The sequence below is a fragment of the Aspergillus clavatus genome, genomic scaffold (assembly GCF_000002715.2).
Source record: "Aspergillus clavatus NRRL 1 1099423829800 genomic scaffold, whole genome shotgun sequence".
Taxonomy (NCBI): domain Eukaryota; kingdom Fungi; phylum Ascomycota; class Eurotiomycetes; order Eurotiales; family Aspergillaceae; genus Aspergillus; species Aspergillus clavatus.
Window position 1 is genome coordinate 1,180,096 of NW_001517099.1, and position 20,296 is coordinate 1,200,391.

Genomic DNA, 20,296 nt, shown 5'->3' on the forward strand with positions numbered 1-20,296 from the left:
TGTTCTGATTCCTTCCCAACAACGGAAAAGGAACGGGGAACGAAATTATAGATTAATCCATGTTCACAATTATTGATGAACGTGACAACCTTCGGTTTTCCTTGACGACGGGGTACTAGCTGGTAATCACTGGTTGAGCTGATGCTGTCCGGAGGAAACCTGCCAAGACCGATGACTTTTAGCGTCATGTGCTCCCTTACTTTGTTTTGTGCTGTAAGTATAAATGTTCAGACTTTGGAAGGTTATGTAGATATCTCATGCTCGAGTCTTCCGTCCAAGACTACAATTTGCTTGAATCAATAAAAGCCTGTGCATGATGGCTTGAAGTCCTTGCATACCAAAATTGCTTAGGCTTGAACGTATCAAATCATCTATTCACAGTCAGGACCCTGCAGGAATTGGTCGTCGCCAAATGCTGCCGTCCTTGGGATTATGACCCGTCTAAAAAAAAGCTTATAGACACAAAAATGAAGAAAACGTTCTATAACACCAATAATTCAAACACAGGGAGAGTGGGGTGATGTGAGAGATCAAACATGCTAGGAAATGCAAGTGGGTTGATTTGCTGCCAACTCTGTTAGAAGCCTTTCCAATCATTTTTCCCGTGTCTCAGAGTCAGAGGAGATATTGCTTTCCTCTAACACGTCAGCTCCGGCGTCTTCTTTCTGCGCATCCCATGTCTCCTCCGGTGCTACAGAGTCTGTCAAAGGATTGACCGGCTGATCAGGGCCCTCCCCGCCGCTCATCTGCCACTCCATCAACTTGGTGAACGCCCCATCGGGGCGGGCACTTAGTTCCTCATAGGATCCCTGTTCAGCTACCTTTCCATCAGAACCCAGAACAATAATGGTATCGGATCTCTTGATTGTTGAGAGTCGATGCGCGATGCTGATGGTAGTATTGTTGCCGCGGAGAAGTACAGCAAGCGCGCTGTTCACGAGTGTCTCGGATTCTGCATCGAGTGCAGATGTTGCTTCGTCGAGAATGAGGATATCGGGGTCCTTGACTAGAGCACGCGCAATTGCAATACGCTGCTTCTGTCCACCAGAGAGCTGAGCTCCTCGAGGTCCCACCTGAGTATCGAGGCCGTCCGGCTAGATGCACAATTAGCTCAAAATTAAATAGGATTTCAGCACTCTGAGCAACTCACAAAATCGCTGATGAATTGACAGTTGGCCTTGCGCGCTGCCGCGATGATTTCAGATCGCGTAGCCTGAGGTTTGGCGTAAGAGATGTTCTCAGCGATGGTTCCCGAAAACAAGACTGGTTCCTGTGCAACGACACCAATTTTTCGTCGAAGCGATTTGGCGTTCATCCCACTAATGTCTTTGCCGTTGATGAGAACTCTGCCTTCCGTAGGGTTATAAAATCGGAGCAGGATGGACGCAATAGTCGATTTTCCTCCACCAGATGGGCCAACAATAGCAACATTGGTTCCTTGTGGAATCTCGAAGTTCAGATCCTTGAAGATGGGGACTGCTGGCCGAGTAGGGTAGCTGAAAGACACGTTCTCGAAGCGGATAGGGCCACGGGCAGACACAACCTTTTCACCCTTAGTTGGGGATATGGTTGGTTGACGGTCCTGAAGCTCGAAAAGCCGACTAGCGGCTCCTACACCTTTCATCAATTCTGAATAGAAGCTTGAGAGACCGAACATGCTGGAACCCGCATATGCTGTGTACATTAAAAAGGAGGTTAATTCACCAATGCTGATGGCACCGGATTGAACCATGCCTCCTCCAACATAGAGTAGTGCCAGTATAGTCATATTACCAGCAAGCCCAGTCTACGTTCAGTCAGATCATCACAGTCAAAAACAAGAAAAGAGAATCACATACAGAGCTGAAAAACGTGGCGCTGATCAGGGATTCCTTTTTGCCAAGTTCGAAAATCTTTCGCACTTGGTTGTTGTACCGGTGAACCTCTAGTACCTCCCCGGCGAAAGACTGACTCGTCTTCACATTGCCCAGACGTTCCTCGGCGATCTTCGTCAAGGTTCCTAAGTTTCGTTGAACTTTACGACTCAGATTTCTAATCGCCCGTCCATAAAAGAAAGCACCGAGTCCGATGGGAGGGAGCAGAAGAGCCAGGATACTCGAGAGCTTGAGACTGACATATGCCATCAGACCAAAACCAGCTGCACCGCTGACTGCCGCACGCAAGCCATCAGACAAATTTTGCGTGATACTTTTACCGACAATGATGGTGTCAGAGCTGAGACGAGAGATCAGGTCACCGACACGATTCGCATCAAAGAATTCCGCATCTTGAACGAAGGTCTGACGGAACAACTTCGAGCGAAGTCTGGCAACAATTCGCTCACCGACTATGCGCAGAATGATAATGCGACCGTAGTTCGCTGCAGCGCCCAGAGTGAGGATTCCAGCCAATGCACCATAGAACATAGGGAGGCTAAGGCCGAAGAGCTCATTCCCCCCATCCTCATTGGATTTCGTGGCCGTATCTATAATCTTTCCGATGGAAAACGGAACAGACATTGTGATACCAGACGAGACCAGTAAGAACAAGAAGGCGAAAGCAAGCTTCTTCGCCTCCGGTCTGGCAATCAGGAGTAGCCTCCATATCTCCCCAAACCCAGCTTTCTTCCCAGCAGCACCATCCTTGGCCAGCTTAGCCCGGAGATTTACCTGCGCTGCTTGCGCAGCTCTTTCCGAGAGCTCAAATCCTTTTTCAATGTCCTCGTACTCCTGTTCTTGGACCGGGTATTTATTCGCTTGTGGCTCGTTTTTCGTCTCGGTTGTCGATTTTGCATTCAATGCTCGTTGGGTGGTGAAGAAACGTGATACATTTGCATGTTTTGGTTGATGTGTAGCAGAGTGCATGCCATAATTATTGGCATATAACGAGCGTATTGTTTCGAAAGGTCGACGTTGGCGAAGCCTGTAGCCGTTGCTTAATGACCCGGCGATACCCGAAAACTGTCGCTTGAGCCCACTGAGATGGCCGGTCCCAGGAAAAGTCAAACAAAAGTCTGAGCATACATCTTGAAAGGCTCCTCGTTGAGATAGGGCGGCTCGCTTCGTGGTCAACCCTGGAGCCCAGGAGGGGAGCGACCTAATCCCGCGCATCTGGAATTTTGGAGATGAAGCGGAATCGGACGTGGATTCAGAATGATGTCACGGAAGAGAAGCAGGATGCCATTCTCTCGTCACAGAAACGCTGATGATGTGCAACTCATGGGATTGTCTGTGTCGATTTGTTCCGAAAGGGTTGACAGGCGCTTGAAGGATTGATGCGATGGAAAATGCGAGCGTCAGCTGGCAAAGAAACTATTTGCTTGTTCGGTCTATCGGACAGGGTATCGGAGTCAGCAAAGCGGCGCTCCTATGCATGCGATTCTGCCATTGTCAACCGCCTTCCGCAAATGTTCTGCTGGGATCGAAGCTCATCGAGAGCTTTCGATGTGTTCGATCTTGGAGCTTTCGTTGCTTCATCCCTAAATTGTTACTGGTTCGAATTTCTGCTTTCGAGAGCAGCTCTTGATTCGCTCAATCTGAACCTAGGGCTATAAAACGAGCTACTTCCCTTATTCCTAGATCATTACACCAGCACTCTTCCTTCATCTTGAACGTCATATATTTTGTTATATTACCCCGCTTATCCCACCTTGAAGCATACCAACCCCAGTCTCACAAGCTATTGATCGTCACGAACCGCCCCAATGGTCCTAGACTACAGCAAATGGGATGCCCTTGAGCTTTCCGATGATTCGGATATTGAAGTCCACCCTAATGTTGATAAGCGTTCCTTTATCAGAGCCAAACAATCTCAGATTCATCAGCAACGGCATCAGCGCCGCGTGGAGATCGAGACTCTGAAGTATGAACGTATCATCAATGACGACCTGCTCTCACGGATAGACAAGCTTCTTGCATCGCTTCGCGAGCATGATGGTTCCTCGCGGGATCCCGAAGAGGTAGTCTTCCAGGTTGTTATGGAGTGTGCAAGCAACCCTGCCCAGGATCAGCCCCCCCCGGCCCCGGAGGGTGTCCATTCCCAGGTGAAAGAGCAGCCGAAGTATTCGCAGATGCTAAGCTCTTTGGTAGACCAAGTGAAGAAGGAGATTGGCGAGCTGAGCTCTGAAAATCGTTTCCAGTCATACATCAAGGGTGTAGGAGTTCACAAGGACAAAGTAGAGAGCTTGCAGAAAGAGTTGTTGGCTCGGCTTGCGCAGCTAGAGAAAGAAGAGGCCAGCAAAATCACGAGCGACATGCTGCATACCGGTTTCGACACCTCTCATGTGTCGAAGGCAGCCGACAAGGGAAAGACACCGGCTACAGCCTCGGCCAAACTGGGATCGGTGGAACTGTTGAATCCTAGTGCAGTTCAAAGCGACGCGAAACACGCTGATGATGATGAGCCCGTCGATCCGGATGATATCAAAGCCAGCGACTTAGCGAAGAAATTTGCTCGCATCAACCCGAATGACTACAGATCGCTACTTCAATTCATCACTGAGCACCCGGAGATTGTCGCAGAAAAGGAGACGGATGGCTTGCTGGTCGAAGCCTTCAATAGCCAGATGGAAGGAAAGGAAGATTATGCTCGTCAATGCGTTCATCAGGGTTTGCTGTTGCAATACTGCCGCTCTCTGGGCCGGGATGGCATTTCCCTCTTCTTCAAGCGGTAAGTTATGCCGTCCAGTTACATGACATGGACGAATATCACTGACATAAATTCGAACTAAGGATTACAACAAAAGATCACCAAGCATCAACACTCTTCCGCAACGACGTCAACGAGACCTACAACAAGATCAAGACCCGTGCTGCAGAACTCTCTAAAGATGGCTCGGCGGCCAATGATCCTGCTGGAGTGGAGCAAATCCAACTCCATGCCGTCGATCCGAATACTAAGATCACGATCAACATTCCGCCTGCAGAGAGCAATGACCCGGTAGATATCGAAGCACGCAAGATCTTCGAATCCTTCTCGAAGGAACTCCAGAAGGCATTGGCCTCGGAGTCGCTGGACGAGGTCAACAAGGTGCTCGGTGAGATGTCAGTCAGCGAAGCAGAGGACGTTGTCGAGAAGCTTGGGGCTGGCGGTATGTTGAGTCTTGAGGAGGGAATTGTTGACGCAACGACAGAGGAGGGTAGGAAGAAGCTGGAAGAGATTGAAGCTGAAGGTAGAAAGGAAAGACAAGTTGAAGACATAGGAGAACCTGGTGGGGATATTACAGAGCTGGATTGAAGATAACTAACGTATATCAGCTACCTGTACTCAATTCATTGTGCTTTATTACATACTTAGTCGCAGGCATCTACTTTCCTTACTAGAAACGCCAGCTGTAAAGCATACCACTATACTTTGAATCGTTGTCCTGGGCATATGATTCACAAATGTATTTGGCTGTCTAGAGCAAAAGGACGAAGCACTAAGAAGATAATTGTTGAACTAGTCGTCTACTACATACATTTGATGAAATGAATAAGAGGATGGAACTGTCAAAATAGAGAAACACAAGTGCTAGAATAATATGTGGCAACGACAAAAGAGACAAATGCTGAGATTGCACCTGTGGCTAGTACAGAATCGTTAGAAGAGGAAAGTCTGGTGCTTGGATCTGGGCCAATCGCATGAGCATAATAGGAAAAGAATGGGCACCTCAACCGAATGCTTGTGTGATGAAGTTCGTGATGAAGGCCCTAGAATGATATAGGACAGTGTGTATTGTCATTAGATGCTTTATTCCCTCCTTTTTCCCGATCCCTGAGCCTAGCGACAAGTAAAAGTGTCATCCGCGCCATGTGACTGCGCTTGTTCGAGCAATCTAAATTCCAGTGACGCCAGGGGCGTTCTGGTCCTTCTTCAGGTCCAGCAGCAACTCACGGAAACGCTCCTTGCCTGATCCGCTAGCCCCGCCCTTTGTGCCTTTGCCGGAAATGTCGACTAACTTCGCGATACGTTCCCAGCTGGTACCGCCGGCAGAGGTATCCTCTCTGTTAGCGAGAAATTGTTCGGCATCGGCACGGGTTTGAGCCCGGAGCTTATCGGTCTTGTTATTGTAGGATACGTAGAAATCATCAATATCCTCGCGTGCCTTATTAATGGTCGCTTCCTTCTTCTCATTCGAGATCTCCGCGCGCCGGGTAATCTCTGCGTCTCGTCTCTCACGCCATTCCCTTTTATCATGTCCTTCGTTAGTATGTGACGGCAGGATTGACGAGCAAGAAGATGAAGGTAGAATACGAACCGAACGGGCTCTGGCTCTTCCGATGGCTCTCCATAGGAAGCGTATCCAGTTGGCGGAAATGGGGCGCCGGTTCCGGTGATTGTACCGCCAGGAGCAACTTGCTGTGATAGAGGTGCATATTAGTGCATCATACTCCACATTGTACTTGGAAGAATATAGTACCTCATTTTGTGTCTCAATAGCAGGAAACGACGACTCAAATCCGGAGATCTCCTCATGCGCGGATTCGCCAACCGGGGTTTCCTCCGCACCACCCAGTAGATCGTTACCGGTATCTAAACTCTCCGCCGTAGCAACGTGGTCTTGAGCAGTGGCGAATTGTTCAGCATCGTCTCCAAGCATAGCGCGCTCCCGGGCTAGGAAATCATTTTCGTCTGATGGGTCGTTGGTTTCGACGACGTCCGTCTGACCTGGATGTCCGCCAGTTAGCATCATGGGGCTACTAGTGGTATGGATGCGGGCAACTCACCCGCAGAGAACTCCTCCAACGAAGGGAAACGGTCCGCCATGCTTCTGTAATGTCTAGAGCTTTTAAATTGGAAATAACAACCCACAAGTGCCGTAGATCAATAGGGATGGGCGAAATGAGGATGTGGTTGAATCTCAGGCTCCGGCTGGTGTTTAGTAGAGGTGTCACTGAGTGTTGATTGAAGCCCGGGGATTCTGCCGCGGAAAGCGGTCAGGGAGCTTGGTCTAGAGCTGCGACGAGCTTCACTTTATGATTCACTTTCACTCTACAGGCGTTACAAGCGTGACAATTGTTTGAACATATTCTCTTGTAGGCTGTTAATGCGCACCTTGCTGTGAGTACTCTGTTTTGCCTCCGAGAAACACAATCTCAACGCCAATCTTCAGACCCCTGAAGCTTTACCAGGAGCGCAATTTCCCTGGACCTTATCTACCTCGTCATCATAGCCATTTAGCAAACTCGATCTAGCTTGTTATCAACATGGCATATACGGATGATGCTGTCAAGGCCAAGCTTTCTGCGCTGAATGAGACCCAGGAGGGCATTGTGACTGTCGCGCAATGGGTCATGTTTCATAGGTAATCAAGATGACACCTACACAAGTTCTAGATACTGATTCCAATTCTGTGTTTCAGACGACATGCCGAACGAACAGCCCAGCTCTGGCTTCAGAAGCTTCGCGATTCACCCGCACCCAAACGCCTGAACCTGATATATCTCGCAAATGGTATAATATCCGCCTGTAGGAAGTCCTCACGATAGGACTAACGAGTGATTTAGAGGTCGCGCAACAGTCTAAAGCCAGACGGAAGGATGATTTCATCATTGCATTCTCGCCAGTCAGTGTTATCGGCTATGGTTGAAGGTGAAATGCTAACACAATTTAGGTCATTGCGGAGGCCATGGCAATCGCTTACAAAGGTGCTTCGAACGATATCCAACAGAAGCTTCGACGCGTTGTCGAAGTGTGGAGGCAGAGATCCATCTTTGAACTGCCTATTCAGGAAGCTGTAGAGGCTCGCGTAGATGGTAAATGCTCCCTTGTACATTTGATCAAGCATTTCATTTTAACTGATCTATTGGACAGATATCGACAAGTCGCGGTCGACCACTAAAAAGCCGCTCTTAGGCGGTTCCCTGTTTTCGAGTTCCTCTGGCACAGTCCCGTCTGAAATTCAACCCCTGGTTCCTCTACAACTGGCTTTGTCGAAAGCGACAATGACATCCGGCGCATCTGCTACTGTAGCTAGTGCGGAATACGACAAGATGAACGATCCCACTGCGACCATCCCCACACCCCCGGTCCACGCCGCACGTCTAAGCCAGCTATTGAAAACCCTTGCCAACGCTGAAAGCTCTGTCTCCGAAGTGATCAAATCGCGTCTGGCACTTATTCAAGGTCTTGAGAAGCTCCTTGAAAACAATCGCTCTGCACTAGCAAAAGAACAATCTTCCCTTGCACAATTGTCTGAAAGGAAGACCGAGACAGAAGGAAAGAAACGAGATGTTGAAGATAGCATTATGAGAGGGCTGTCTGTTGAGAGCCCGGGCTTGGCTTACCTTGGCGACACTGGAGCAGAAGGGCAACCCATGGCACGTCCCGAAATTGAAGCTTTAACACCCCCTCCTGTGGAGGCGATTACTCCTGTCGGCTCGCCAAAGCAAGATCCTCAAGACGGAAACGTACCGACGATCGAGGACGCACAAGTCGATGGCAAATTCAACCTTTCAGGCTTTGGACAGTCCGGCGATATTGCCCTACCAGGTACCGAACTCCCTGGCCTATCCACTATTTCTAGCCAGCTTCAGCAAGGTAGTCCCAATGGCATCAACTCTAAGAAACGAAAAGCGACTCACGGCGAGGAAGACTATGCACAATTTGCAAGCGGTGACCTGGACGCGGATATCGCAGAACTGTTGAATCAGGAGGGCAATGCACAAAACTAGCAAATACTCGCTATATGTTGAGTTGTTACCGAACTCTTGTCCCTAGCGAATCGTCACCGCGAACCTTATTCGTGGTATCTCAGTCTCATTCAGAATATACTCGGTCCTTCAAAAGGTTGATATCAGTTATCGGCGTGAACGGCTTTTTTCGACTTTTTTTTATTCAACCCATTCGGTCCTAAGTATTAGGCTGGATGTCCAATAGGTGGGTATTTTGGCCATATCTTATTACAAACAATGTCTCTTTTTCATCTTATTCCATAGCGTGGTGGCCAACAATTCAAGGCTTGTTAATTGTACATTTCCGAACTAGTTCCCTTGGTCTATATATTGCGGGAAGATGGGCTGAAGTCCAGATATCGTCCCATCCACTGTAATACCTGTCTACTAGAAGCTACATACGTAGGCCTGGGGCGGATTGAGGTAAAGACGATAAAATATTATGCATTATTCTTGTCATGACAATGACCATCACGCAAGACTATCGATGTATATCCGGTTCAAAAAACTTGTCTACTGTAGACGGGATTGAGAACGGAGGCCTTTTACGGCGGTAAATAGACGTGGGCATTCGGGCGAAGACACTTGGTGGCTGTTCAACTGGTGGAGGGGTGGGAGGAGCGGGTGCTGGAGAACTGTGCCGCTTTGGTTTCACGAGTAATATGATGATCATGCCTGCGATTAGGATGACCAGTAGAAGAAGGACTTTGCGTTTGGTTGTCCGTCGTTGGTAGTTGGTAGCCTAGGAGTAGTGCATGTCAGGCTTTGAAGAGAGAATAGGGGCGCTGTTAGTGTTGGACATACCACTTTCAACTCCTTATCAGCGGCCTTGACCTCTGTTCCCATCCGTTCAATGTTATAGTCTATCCGATCCAGCATAGTTCCTTGATCGATGACCATGGCTTGTAATTCTCGAAAAATGTCTGACAGTTCGATGATACTCTTGGCGATATCGTTGATTTCCCGCTCGCGGTGCTCTATGGCTTCGTCGTGCTGACCAGCAAGCCGCTGTGATGTTCGCATGAGCGTTGATTGTGAAAAAGACTTGTCTGCGTCGGACTCCATCAAGGAAGGATCCATGTAAGGATTTTGCGGTGTAGGGGCGCGTTCAAATGGCGCTGCTACACCCTCGAGTCCTCGTAGTTCTGTTCAAAGACCGGATTAGAACAGTTTCTTCAAAGAGCGCGGGACGGCGGCAAGGCATACTTTTAAGATAAGTACTCTGTTTCTTGCGAAACCGAGCACTGGCCTCTTGCACCCGGGAAGCTAGTGATATCTGAATGTTCTTGGCCATGGTCTCGTCACCCGCGCTCACTCCACCCTGCTGTTTGGCGTCGTGCACCATCACCTCGATCCTCTGGACAGCCTTCTGACACTCATGGAACCCGCGCGTGATGTCTTGTGTGAGTCGCTCAATGACATGCTCCTCCTGCTTCCTCACATCCTCGTCGCCAAAGCCAGGTAACAGATGCTTCTGATGCAGCTTGTCCAATTGTGCTGATTTCTGTGCGATGTCTGCAAGCAGCTCCGTTACCTCGTCTTGCACATCCACCCAGCGCGGGGGCAACAAGTCCATTTCGATAATCGCATCGCCATCGTCTTCTAGTCCCCCGGTCTCGGAGATGAGTCGGCGGCTTTCTTCTGGTTGTGATGATGTATCGGTGAAGCCGTTCGACGGGCCGATATAACGTGGCTTCTTGGCTGGGTGATGCGCAAACGATTGACGGTAGGAGATATAACTAGGAACCAGAAAATTATTGTTAGCTTAGCTATCAGCCGAGTTAGAGCTCAGGTGCCAATACAGATTCGTGCGATCCCGCCACATTGCGAAAGGCAATCTGGGGTTGACTTGTTTCTATGAGCTGTTGTTGGCCGAGGATGCTGCTCTAGATTGACCTGGTCATCGTTTGCGAGGGTCGGAAATTCAACAGGGAATGCTATTGGATAGTCTTAAGAGAAGTCAATCAACCACAGTCAGAGCATAAGGATCTTCGCAGCGCAGGATTTAGAGCCGCTATTCATCCCATCAAGGTACATCCATCTATCAGATAGCTCCATCTCCGAACATGTCCCACGTGAAGGGGCGCTGCTAAATGACACCAGTCCCGATGGGGTAAAGCCGTTTCGATACCCGTAACCGTCCTGTACAGTGTTCTCCCCACATCATCCATGGTCATGAGCATTTATTCTTCCCTGGTTCACAGGAAAGTGTCAAGCTGCAACCTCGCCCGCATCGCAAAGAGTTCTAGAAAGATGATTCACAATTCTTGGCTTCGGATATGAGGCGTCAACAAGGCAGAATCAGTAAGAGCGTGTTGATAACCGCCTTAGTCAATGTCATCCAGCATAGCCTACCCGCCAGGCAATACTCTGGAGATGTTGCTTCACACCTAGGATAAATATATTAGGCTATGATGTACTCCACGGGACCAGTTTGTCTCTTGGATGCAAAGGAGTAACATGAATTTTGTCTGGATCATGGCCCTCGGGAATCTCATACTTGCCTTACATAGATAAGCTTCTGTTCCTGAGTTTTGATTGATGCTTGACTTTCTGCGAAGATTTATTATATCTATGGAGGGGATGATCCAGCAATGAGGTACCAAGGCTACCATATAGAGAAATTTGTCCAACATCCCAGTCGCCCAGATAGCAAACATTGACAAATGAACCTAAATGCCTGAAAGACGACTCTGATTGCAAATTGGCAAGCCATGTAGGAATTAGTACCACAGCCTCTGTCTCTACTACTGCGGCTGGAAACGCAATACTGGAATGAGCACCGCCACTCATATCTGCTGACTGCTAAGTTAGCTAGAAAACTGGTTGCCTTTGGTGAACTGGTAGAGCATCCACACTTGGCAAGGATTCCCGAAGTGTTATCACTCATGAGCACCACGTTGGTAAAACTTCAAGGCAGTCAGGGGTAATAGAATAGCGATACAAGATCATAGACGCCGATATTGGAAGATTGCTTTTTAGTCTAGTTGATTCATTCAGTATTGCCCAGACTAACTATGGACTAAGGCCATGAAGTTGATGGGATGGTGATTGGTGGCTGATGCTAGTAATATACTCGACCTTCAGCCCTTCAGCCCTCTTTCCAGGCGCTTTGACCACCATGTGGCTTTAGCAGGTCACGTAAGCGACTGCCTGGTTTACCAGGCACCTAGGCCGCCAGGCTTGTTCTCTGGCGGGTCCCGTTTATTATTGTCGACTTGGCTCAAGTTCCCCTTAAACAACGCTTGCTCTTCCTCATCACTGCTCCGACCAAACCACCGGCTATCCATCCGTTTTGCATCCTTGTCGTTCTGGACTTCTGTTGAATTCTATTCCTCTCGCACTTGCAAATTATTTCCAACAAATTTTCACAATGGTATGCATTAACCCATACTTGCTCTTCCCAGTTCTGCTGAGAATCCCCCACTTTGCGGGGCAGATCTACCTACATGAAGTTTTGATCAAAGTTGCTGACTGCTTGATTTTCAGGCCGATTCTTTGACCGAGGAGCAGGTTTCCGAGTACAAGGAGGCCTTCTCTCTTTTCGTAAGTGATCCTGCCTAATTCTCGAATGGTCTATGAGTGAAATTCGGGCCATGTTATGTTCTTGAAGGCATTCACTTACATGGGATTCTCCGATCTGTACAGGACAAGGATGGTGATGGTTAGTTCGGCCTTCTCTTCCAAGAACCACCTTCTATGCGACTACTTCCGGCCACCGATATTTCTATTCTCCGTAAAGGAAGCGATCCATGTTTGCTGATGTATTTCTCGTCGACCTGCAGGCCAGATCACCACCAAGGAGTTGGGTACCGTTATGCGCTCTCTGGGCCAGAACCCTTCCGAGTCGGAGCTCCAGGACATGATCAATGAGGTTGATGCCGACAACAACGGCACCATTGATTTTCCCGGTATGCGATACTTCCCACCCGAATCACTCAGAGAGATGAATATATATTGACCCGCGTTCAGAGTTCCTCACCATGATGGCTCGGAAGATGAAGGATACCGACTCTGAGGAGGAAATCCGAGAGGCTTTCAAGGTTTTCGATCGTGACAACAACGGTTTCATTTCCGCCGCGGAGCTGCGCCACGTGATGACTTCGATCGGTGAGAAGCTTACCGATGACGAGGTTGATGAGATGATCCGTGAGGCGGATCAGGATGGTGACGGCCGGATTGATTGTATGTTGACCCTTGCGATTCAAACTATGTGGAGCGGACCTGACGGCTAACTATTCCTAGACAACGAGTTCGTCCAGCTCATGATGCAAAAATAAGCGTCCTATTCTGGTCGGTGTGTTCATTTCAGTTAGTCTGGTGTCAATAAACCATGTCATCTCGTCCCGTCACGATTTTCACCTTTGCCTGTAGTTGATGGATTTGAGTACAGCTTAGACGGCTGTAGCGGCTCTTCTCTTCTTGAATATCATTTCTTGCTGGAACTTCTGGATTTATGTATGAATCTACATGATGATGAAACGCCTCAGTAAGAGTTGGACCATCGGGCCTCTTATTCCCCGGTGTGTTTGGTTCTGTTTTCTGCTCTTCTCTATTTGATGTGCTTATTCTCCGTCTGCCTCTTGTCACCACGATTCGCCCCTGTTCACCTATCAGCTTGGCTTTTAATTGAGTTTCAACCCTCGCTTGAGAAAAATTCATTCCAGAGGTTGGAATGGTTCAGGATTTGAACATTCATCGTAACTCCAGATAATTGAGTCTCGCTTGACTTGTGCAGCACGCTCGGCTTGCAGACTGTATCAACTCAATAATGCCACAGGACTATTCATCTATAAAGATCCTTCTTAATGATACTACACGGGTTCGATGGAAGCATACAGATGGTCACATTTCACAAAAAGGGTTTTCTGACAACGCACATGCACATGCAGCCCCCACATGCTCATTCTTATCTATTGAATCTGAAGATCTCCATGAATTGTCTCGCCAAGTCCGTTCCTGCATCAGGGTCTGGATCTTCATCTGTACGCACCATATCACCATTATCATTAGTTGGCGACCAATCTCCTCCCTTCTCTTGCTGTTTCAGCTTCCTTAATTGCTTTTTCACCTCTTTTCCCACGTCTGGCACGAGAATTGCTTCGCGTGCCCCATCAATGCCTAGCTTGGACCAGAACTCGCGGATCAGTGCGGCAGTCGCAACATATTCGGCATCAACATCTGTGTCCTCGATGCTGCTGAACATCGCGAGATCAATCGCAGAGTCGTGGTCACCAGCAGAACTGTCAGTCTGGGAAAGGCTGGATCCTCTTCGAGACTGGGAATACTGGGTCGAGATCGACGTCACCAGTGACGGACCCCTCCACTCTATTTCTACGACGGTACCTCGGGGCCGTACCGCTGGCTGTGTCTGACGCACATCGCCGATACGTACTCGGAAGTCGCCGACATCGTAGACCGTGCCTCCGGGGACAGCGACCGTATGCCGATGGCACCAGAAGGGCTGGCATGCGTAGACAAAATGCTTGAATAGTGTCCCGCACGACGGCAGGGGTACAGTAGCCATCACCAATCCAGAGCCTTCTGCGGGAGCTGAATTGGGCGTCCCAGGATGTGCGGGCTGCGTTGCACCTGGAGGAGCAGTAGCGTTAGAGTTGTTCCCGCCATTCAGACCGGGGGTTTCGGGGTTTGGTGAGGTGTAGATGAAGCCATGATTGGGGTAGTAGGATAGTGACAGGAACTGCATGTATCTGGGCTGAGCTGATCGTTGCGGTGTCGATCCAGGTAGACAGGAGGGGGTGTCCCTCATCAATTTGTGCTCCAAGGCCCACCGGCCGATTGCGAGAGGCTCATCTGCCACAGCAGAGTGCAGACGTTCTGTAACAGTCGCAAACGCTGTTGCCGAATTTGGAGTTGATGGGATGAAGAAGACTCTGCGGGGGCTGTTAATATCAGATAGCTAAATGAAGCCCAAGCCGCACATACCCTGTGATAGGCATTTTGTATGTCAGGCGTAGAGGGTTTCTAACAAATGACGAGCACCGACTAGAAGACCGATCGAGAAAATGCAATGTCCCTTGTATCAAGCACGCTATTCATGAAAGACGAAATGGGTATCGCTATTATCAAATGCTCAGAGTATCTCGATGCCGTAGGCTTCAAAACAGGGGACACGGCTAGCGGCCCTGCGCAGGATACTCTCCAATTACAAAGCCCTAGCACAGCCTTATAACGAGATACGAGTCCATAGACTCTCGAAATTCACTTCCTTTGTTAGCACGTATGTACTGTGTAGTCAACTTCCTATGGCCGAGGAGTACCTGATGTGTTACCGGCAACCTATCAGAGGCCGCAAATTCCAAAAGAAAATATTATTCCAGATTTGGCAGAGTTTGCCAGTATAGGAGGTAGTGGCCTTCACCTTGAAAATAATGGTAGCTATAATTTATTGATATCGATACGGAAAATTGAGGGTATCCTGTCTAAATGGTGATGTTACTAGCAAATCCACTGCTCAGATGTCAAGGTGTCAAGGCATCAACAAATCAAACAAAGCAAACTATTGAAGGATGCTTGGGACCAGCCTCCTATCAGCCATATACTACGTATGCTCCTCCACCCTAACACTACTACCATGATACCATCTCTCATTCATAAGAATGCTACATGCAGGGATGTGTCTATGGCGCTAGAAACCCCTTTTCGACATACTAGGCGGCATCTCGAAGCATTTGAGTCTTTCTATTTTGAGATTCAAAGGATCAAGGATAAATCAACACCATTTATTTCCGGTCATGCCAAGATGCGGGACTCGTAAGAGTGTCTCTAGTCTGGATCAACTGGTCAGATGCCCAATGCTCACTGGTTTGTGATGGTCACCTCGAGAATAGAATACCTGCACCCACTGGGCCCAGAACTTTACTTGCTTCTCGCAACTTCGCAAGTTCTCCAGACCCTTTAGGGTCTTAGGGTTTAGGGGACCACCTGTCTTACGCAATAAGACGATCTGTTCATTCGATTGACATGCTTGCCGTCAAGTTCTCCAACTCGATGAATCCTATTTGACAGTTCAATATTGCCAGTTTCCACGCCAACAACTGCAGAGTGCAGACCCCTTGTTTCCCGCTTTTAAGCCTTAAGGGTTCTTAAATCTGAAGGGACAGGGGCCCAGCAAGCTCAAGAAGTCAAGATTCGAGGTCATTGCGGGGACCAGGAGGTCTATCTATATTTGATTCCCCTTACTCCAAATTTCGAGCACCACTTCGTACTTTGCTGATTTAGCTAAATAATAATCCATCCTTTTGTCCTCCAATGATTTATCAAGAGGTTTCCGAAACAAGGGCGATCATGGCGCAGAGACCTTTATGACTCCACTTTACAAGAGAGCTGTCGACTTGTCGTGTGTGCAACCGCGCATATACAAAGTTCCTCTCCCCTCCCTTGAAGGTCTCGTCCCTCATACACCTCCAAATGCTGCGCTTTACTCGATTTCTACTACATAGGAATATCTCTCTTGCTTAGGCAATGCTGCAACAGTATATCCAAATGCTGTCCCTCCTCGTTTTCAATTGATTTTGAGCTTTCAACTGCTCAGCCCTCTCCTTGTTAGACCTGACGAGCTTCGACTGATAGAGCGCCGTATTACTTATCGCCATGGTTTTCGTTCGCAGGAGACTTGTCTTGCCAGCAATTCTCTCAATATTCCTAATATACTTGCTTTTTTCTAGTCTGCCGCCTGGCGCGGAACCTCCTCTTACAAATGCTTCCGCTGAATATCTCCCACACCCTCCCCAGAGCGAGAACCGCATGCGCTGGACGAAACATGCTGAGAAGCACCCTGTATCCAGTTTCATTCCGCTCCCTACATCTGCGCCCTCTCCGATTCCTCGCATTCAGCACGATTTCCCGAGCGAGTCATGGTTGGGTCGGAGAAAGAGGGTCAATAGACAGAAAGTTGTTAAGGAAGCCTTTGAACATGCCTGGAAAGGATACAAGACGCATGCCTGGCTGCGTGATGAGCTGTCACCCCTAAGTGCTCGCCATCGGAATACATTTGCCGGTTGGGCTGCTACTCTGGTCGACGCCCTTGACTCGCTGGTTATCATGGGTATGGAAGATGAGTTCCAAGACGCGCTGCATGCGCTGGAGAAGATCGATTTTACAATGACCGACGCTACTCAGATCAATGTATTTGAAACCATAATCCGATACGTAGGGGGACTGCTCGGCGCCTACGACTTAACCGACGGACGATATCCGATTCTCTTGAAGAAGGCAGTAGAACTAGCTGACATGATCTACGCTGCGTTTGACACGAAGAATAGAATGCCACAGTCCCGCTGGCAATGGACCAGGTAAGGAAACTTGTCGCATTCCGTCCTTTTCTTCTGAAAGCAAGCGACTGGAACTACCAAATCCCAATCTCCGCCTTTGTGTCCGGAAGGATTTTGTTGACTAGGCCACAGGTCGGCACAAGGCTTAGCCATTCAACCTAGCCGAAATACCATTCTTGCGGAACTGGGATCTCTGAACCTGGAGTTCACCAGATTATCCCAGCTGACAAAGGACCCTAAGTACTACGATGCTGTTCAGCGGATAATGAACCTTCTCGAGGACGCCCAGAATCGCACTAAGATCCCAGGCTTATGGCCGATGATGGTCAATGCGATTGATTTAGAATTCACCGACCCTCGATTTACCATTGGTGGAATGGCCGACTCGACATACGAATATCTTCCTAAAGAACACATGTTACTGGGCGCTCAGACAAACCAATTTCAAAAGATGTATGCCGCCTCCATGGACTCGATCAAGAAGTACCTGCTCTTTCGTCCAATGACAAAGGACGGCCAAGATATCCTATTCGCTGGGAATGTTCACACAAGTGTTTCAACCAAGATCCATCCGGAGCCTCAATGGGAGCACCTGAAATGTTTCTTCGGAGGCACTGTGGGGATTGGTGCCAAGGTCTTTGACCGTCCAGAAGAGCTGTCGATTGCACGAAAGCTGACAGATGGTTGCATTTGGGCATATGATGTCATGCCTACCGGTATCATGCCGGAAACTTTGCAGGTTAGCCCATGTCAAAGCATGGAATCCTGTGAATGGGATGAGCAGCAGTGGTATCAGGATGTGAGGCGGCGTCTGGCCCGAGGTTCAAAGGCGGACGATACTGTGAAGGAGGCCAAAGCAATCATCAAGGAGAAGGGACTTCAGCCAGGCGTGACAGAAGTCTCGGATGGCCGATATTTGTTACGGTATGCAGACAACCGATGGATCCCGAACACAGTCTTGCTAACATGTTCTAGGCCTGAGGCTATCGAGTCCGTGTTCATCATGTACCGAATCACTGGCGACAAAAAACTTCAGGACGATGCGTGGAGGATGTTTCAAAACATTGAGAAGATGACCCGGACCAAGTATGCCCATGCAGCAATCGATGACGTGCGGAACGCGCATTCCGCCCAATTGGACTATATGGAAAGTTTCTGGCTGGCAGAGACTTTGAAGTATTTCTATCTGATATTCTCCGAGCCAGATCTTGTCAGCCTCGATGAATACGTGCTGTATGTGCTGGCTATTATTTTCGCGGAGAACTGAACTTGGCTAATACCTTTACAGGAATACGGAAGCCCATCCATTCAAGCGTCCATCAACTCGTACGTAGTCTGATTCTGAAACTACACTTCCGTATATATCCCCTTTCGTCTCTTGATCACAAGTTGTAATTTGCATTCTGGCGAATTGGCGTTTGACATATGTACATTCGGAGAGAACAACTCTGGCAGTTCTATTTCTCCCATCGTTGAAAATTGAGTTACTGATACTAGAGAAGTATCATCTCGCATGGGGATGCTAAAATATCCCATCGATTTTCCCTACAAATCTATCCCTTCCTTCAACGAGTATCGCAACTTATAAGGAAACGGTTGTTTTTAGTACAAGATGCAGATTCATGGACCGCTACCGAGATAACGATCCCAACCTTGTGCTTCGGTACTCAGACTTGCATCCGATTTCTTTCGATTATATTCAACCGAGTACTGGACATCCTTCCGGATGATCATTTTGGAGCCCCTGGCACATTCCGCGGTGATTATCCCCTGTTGTTCCACCAGTTCAATGGTTTCCGTGGCCGCTTGATCAGAAGCAAGACCCCCTGTCACCTGGTGCCCCTTCTCGCAATCCCCCCGGTTCTTCTCCTTCTTCATCTGCTCCCACCACAAGGACCGCCATGTCCTTCTCTCTTCTCCCGGGAGACCGACTCTTGTCCGTGGCGCAGACGCAGAACCGCCCTGGGATTTGGACGCGGAGCTATCACCCTTCGGCGTGCCGGAGGCATTGCTGTTCTTCAGGTTCGAATCCCCGGCTGTACCGTAGTTGGTGCTTACGGCTGCCATGAAAGGGCGCAGGCAGAATACGCTGCACGCGGTGAGGGCGTAGTTGAGTTCGACCTGGGACCAGATCTTGGAGGTCACGACGGAGAGAGTGGGATCGGGGGAATGATAGTGGCCCTTCAGGGTGTATATGTGGAAGACGGAGAAGATGATTAGGCTTGTAGTTTGGTCAGTGGTCTTTGGTTGTGTGTATCACAGCCTTGGGATAGACTTACGGGAGCCTGAAGAAAAAAGCAGAGCCAATGGTGAATTTGCGCCTGACGGGCATGAAGAGGCCCTGGAGCAATGTGACTGCTAGAGCGAAGAGGATTAGTTCGGTTAGTATGTCCATTGCCGTGATGAATGCCCATCGTTCGAGCTGCGCTCCATTCGTATGAATCAGTATGTCCCCGGTGCAATGTTTCCTTGAAAATTTCTCGAGGCTGCTTACCAGATGTCGGCACTGCCCTCCTGAGGTCGTCCAAGGCCGATTCATCTCGCAGTTAATAGCGAGGATGAAGGCACTCGGAATGATCCATAGGGTGCACAGGACGAGAGTAGCCCATGAAATTCGATTGTGGACTTTCTGCGGGGTGAGACGTAGGTAAATGCCTACAACACAGCACTTGGAGACATAGATTGTGATAAGGTAGAGAACATCGCTGACTGTGATCAACTGAAATTGTGGTGTTAAAAGATGGAAACATGCACCGTTGGGTCTTGCGACTTGCAGCTGGGCTTTACTTACCGTCTGGATCTTATCGATTTGATATTGTTCTAGCAGCTTGATCGATGTCCCGAACCCCTGCGATGCAGCCTCAAAGACAAGTGAGGATTGTATTATTGCGATAAGCTGAAGACATGATGGACGAGATCAGTCCATGCTAGTACATGTTGACAGTTAGGATTCAGAAGCTTACAGTTGCTCCAAGCAAGACATAGTCATCAGATGCGAAAGGAGGACAAAGTGCCAGTCGCACATAGACTCGAATGAATAGGCAGACCAAGGAGACCACCAATCCCAAGGCGGCCGTTATGATGATCCAGGCGCCATGGTGCAGGTCATCCACCACCTGGAATGGCGGCGACTGTCCAGGAGGAACGTACGGGCCCATCGCAGCATGAAGCTCAAGATGGAGCTCAGCTGGAGAAAGGAGGGATATTGACCATGGCAAACAAACGCATTGATGACGGCGACTAATTTTTTTTTTTAAAATTCTCTTAAAGGAATCTCTCAAATTTGACTCAATGCAGGCAGTTTTATGGGCAGACGCATGATTATTTCTATTTTGGCTGGTCATCCTTCCTCAACCAAGGGGAAAGAAA

At 48.7% G+C, this 20,296-nt stretch overlaps 9 protein-coding genes across 9 annotated transcripts; 4 read left to right on the forward strand and 5 right to left on the reverse strand.

Annotated features, from left to right (window-relative positions):
• Positions 1-593: 593 nt before the first annotated feature.
• On the reverse strand, positions 594-3,089 carry mdr2 (ATP-binding cassette permease mdr2; the record flags this gene model as incomplete). Its single annotated transcript, XM_001271875.1, has 3 exons — positions 594-1,094; positions 1,151-1,786; positions 1,839-3,089. 3 exons carry the CDS (start codon positions 3,087-3,089, stop codon positions 594-596), a joined length of 2,388 nt encoding a protein of 795 aa, XP_001271876.1.
• A 593-nt stretch (positions 3,090-3,682) lies between these two features.
• Positions 3,683-5,214, forward strand: ACLA_049230 (Hsp90 co-chaperone CDC37; the record flags this gene model as incomplete). Its single annotated transcript, XM_001271876.1, has 2 exons — positions 3,683-4,647; positions 4,710-5,214. The coding sequence occupies 2 exons, from the start codon at positions 3,683-3,685 to the stop codon at positions 5,212-5,214; spliced, it is 1,470 nt and encodes a 489-aa protein (XP_001271877.1).
• A 580-nt stretch (positions 5,215-5,794) lies between these two features.
• ACLA_049240 (clathrin light chain CLC1) lies at positions 5,795-6,726 on the reverse strand (the record flags this gene model as incomplete). The annotated part of the gene is made up of 4 exons (XM_001271877.1): positions 5,795-6,146; positions 6,218-6,318; positions 6,380-6,627; positions 6,687-6,726. The coding sequence occupies 4 exons, from the start codon at positions 6,724-6,726 to the stop codon at positions 5,795-5,797; spliced, it is 741 nt and encodes a 246-aa protein (XP_001271878.1).
• A 440-nt stretch (positions 6,727-7,166) lies between these two features.
• Positions 7,167-8,633, forward strand: ACLA_049250 (CTD-interacting domain-containing protein; the record flags this gene model as incomplete). The annotated part of the gene is made up of 5 exons (XM_001271878.1): positions 7,167-7,264; positions 7,322-7,413; positions 7,467-7,525; positions 7,574-7,715; positions 7,774-8,633. The coding sequence occupies 5 exons, from the start codon at positions 7,167-7,169 to the stop codon at positions 8,631-8,633; spliced, it is 1,251 nt and encodes a 416-aa protein (XP_001271879.1).
• Positions 8,634-9,114: 481 nt separating this feature from the next.
• ACLA_049260 (t-SNARE syntaxin TLG2) lies at positions 9,115-10,458 on the reverse strand (the record flags this gene model as incomplete). The annotated part of the gene is made up of 4 exons (XM_001271879.1): positions 9,115-9,375; positions 9,438-9,778; positions 9,840-10,372; positions 10,436-10,458. 4 exons carry the CDS (start codon positions 10,456-10,458, stop codon positions 9,115-9,117), a joined length of 1,158 nt encoding a protein of 385 aa, XP_001271880.1.
• A 1,548-nt stretch (positions 10,459-12,006) lies between these two features.
• ACLA_049270 (calmodulin) lies at positions 12,007-12,913 on the forward strand (the record flags this gene model as incomplete). The annotated part of the gene is made up of 6 exons (XM_001271880.1): positions 12,007-12,009; positions 12,123-12,179; positions 12,282-12,297; positions 12,419-12,544; positions 12,606-12,818; positions 12,879-12,913. The coding sequence occupies 6 exons, from the start codon at positions 12,007-12,009 to the stop codon at positions 12,911-12,913; spliced, it is 450 nt and encodes a 149-aa protein (XP_001271881.1).
• Positions 12,914-13,542: 629 nt separating this feature from the next.
• ACLA_049280 (uncharacterized protein) lies at positions 13,543-14,593 on the reverse strand (the record flags this gene model as incomplete). The annotated part of the gene is made up of 2 exons (XM_001271881.1): positions 13,543-14,527; positions 14,580-14,593. The coding sequence occupies 2 exons, from the start codon at positions 14,591-14,593 to the stop codon at positions 13,543-13,545; spliced, it is 999 nt and encodes a 332-aa protein (XP_001271882.1).
• Positions 14,594-15,958: 1,365 nt separating this feature from the next.
• Positions 15,959-18,261, forward strand: ACLA_049290 (glycoside hydrolase family 47 protein; the record flags this gene model as incomplete). The annotated part of the gene is made up of 5 exons (XM_001271882.1): positions 15,959-15,993; positions 16,322-16,948; positions 17,060-17,851; positions 17,903-18,160; positions 18,216-18,261. The coding sequence occupies 5 exons, from the start codon at positions 15,959-15,961 to the stop codon at positions 18,259-18,261; spliced, it is 1,758 nt and encodes a 585-aa protein (XP_001271883.1).
• A 286-nt stretch (positions 18,262-18,547) lies between these two features.
• Positions 18,548-20,085, reverse strand: ACLA_049300 (uncharacterized protein; the record flags this gene model as incomplete). The annotated part of the gene is made up of 4 exons (XM_001271883.1): positions 18,548-19,148; positions 19,207-19,349; positions 19,422-19,823; positions 19,891-20,085. The coding sequence occupies 4 exons, from the start codon at positions 20,083-20,085 to the stop codon at positions 18,548-18,550; spliced, it is 1,341 nt and encodes a 446-aa protein (XP_001271884.1).
• Positions 20,086-20,296: the final 211 nt, after the last annotated feature.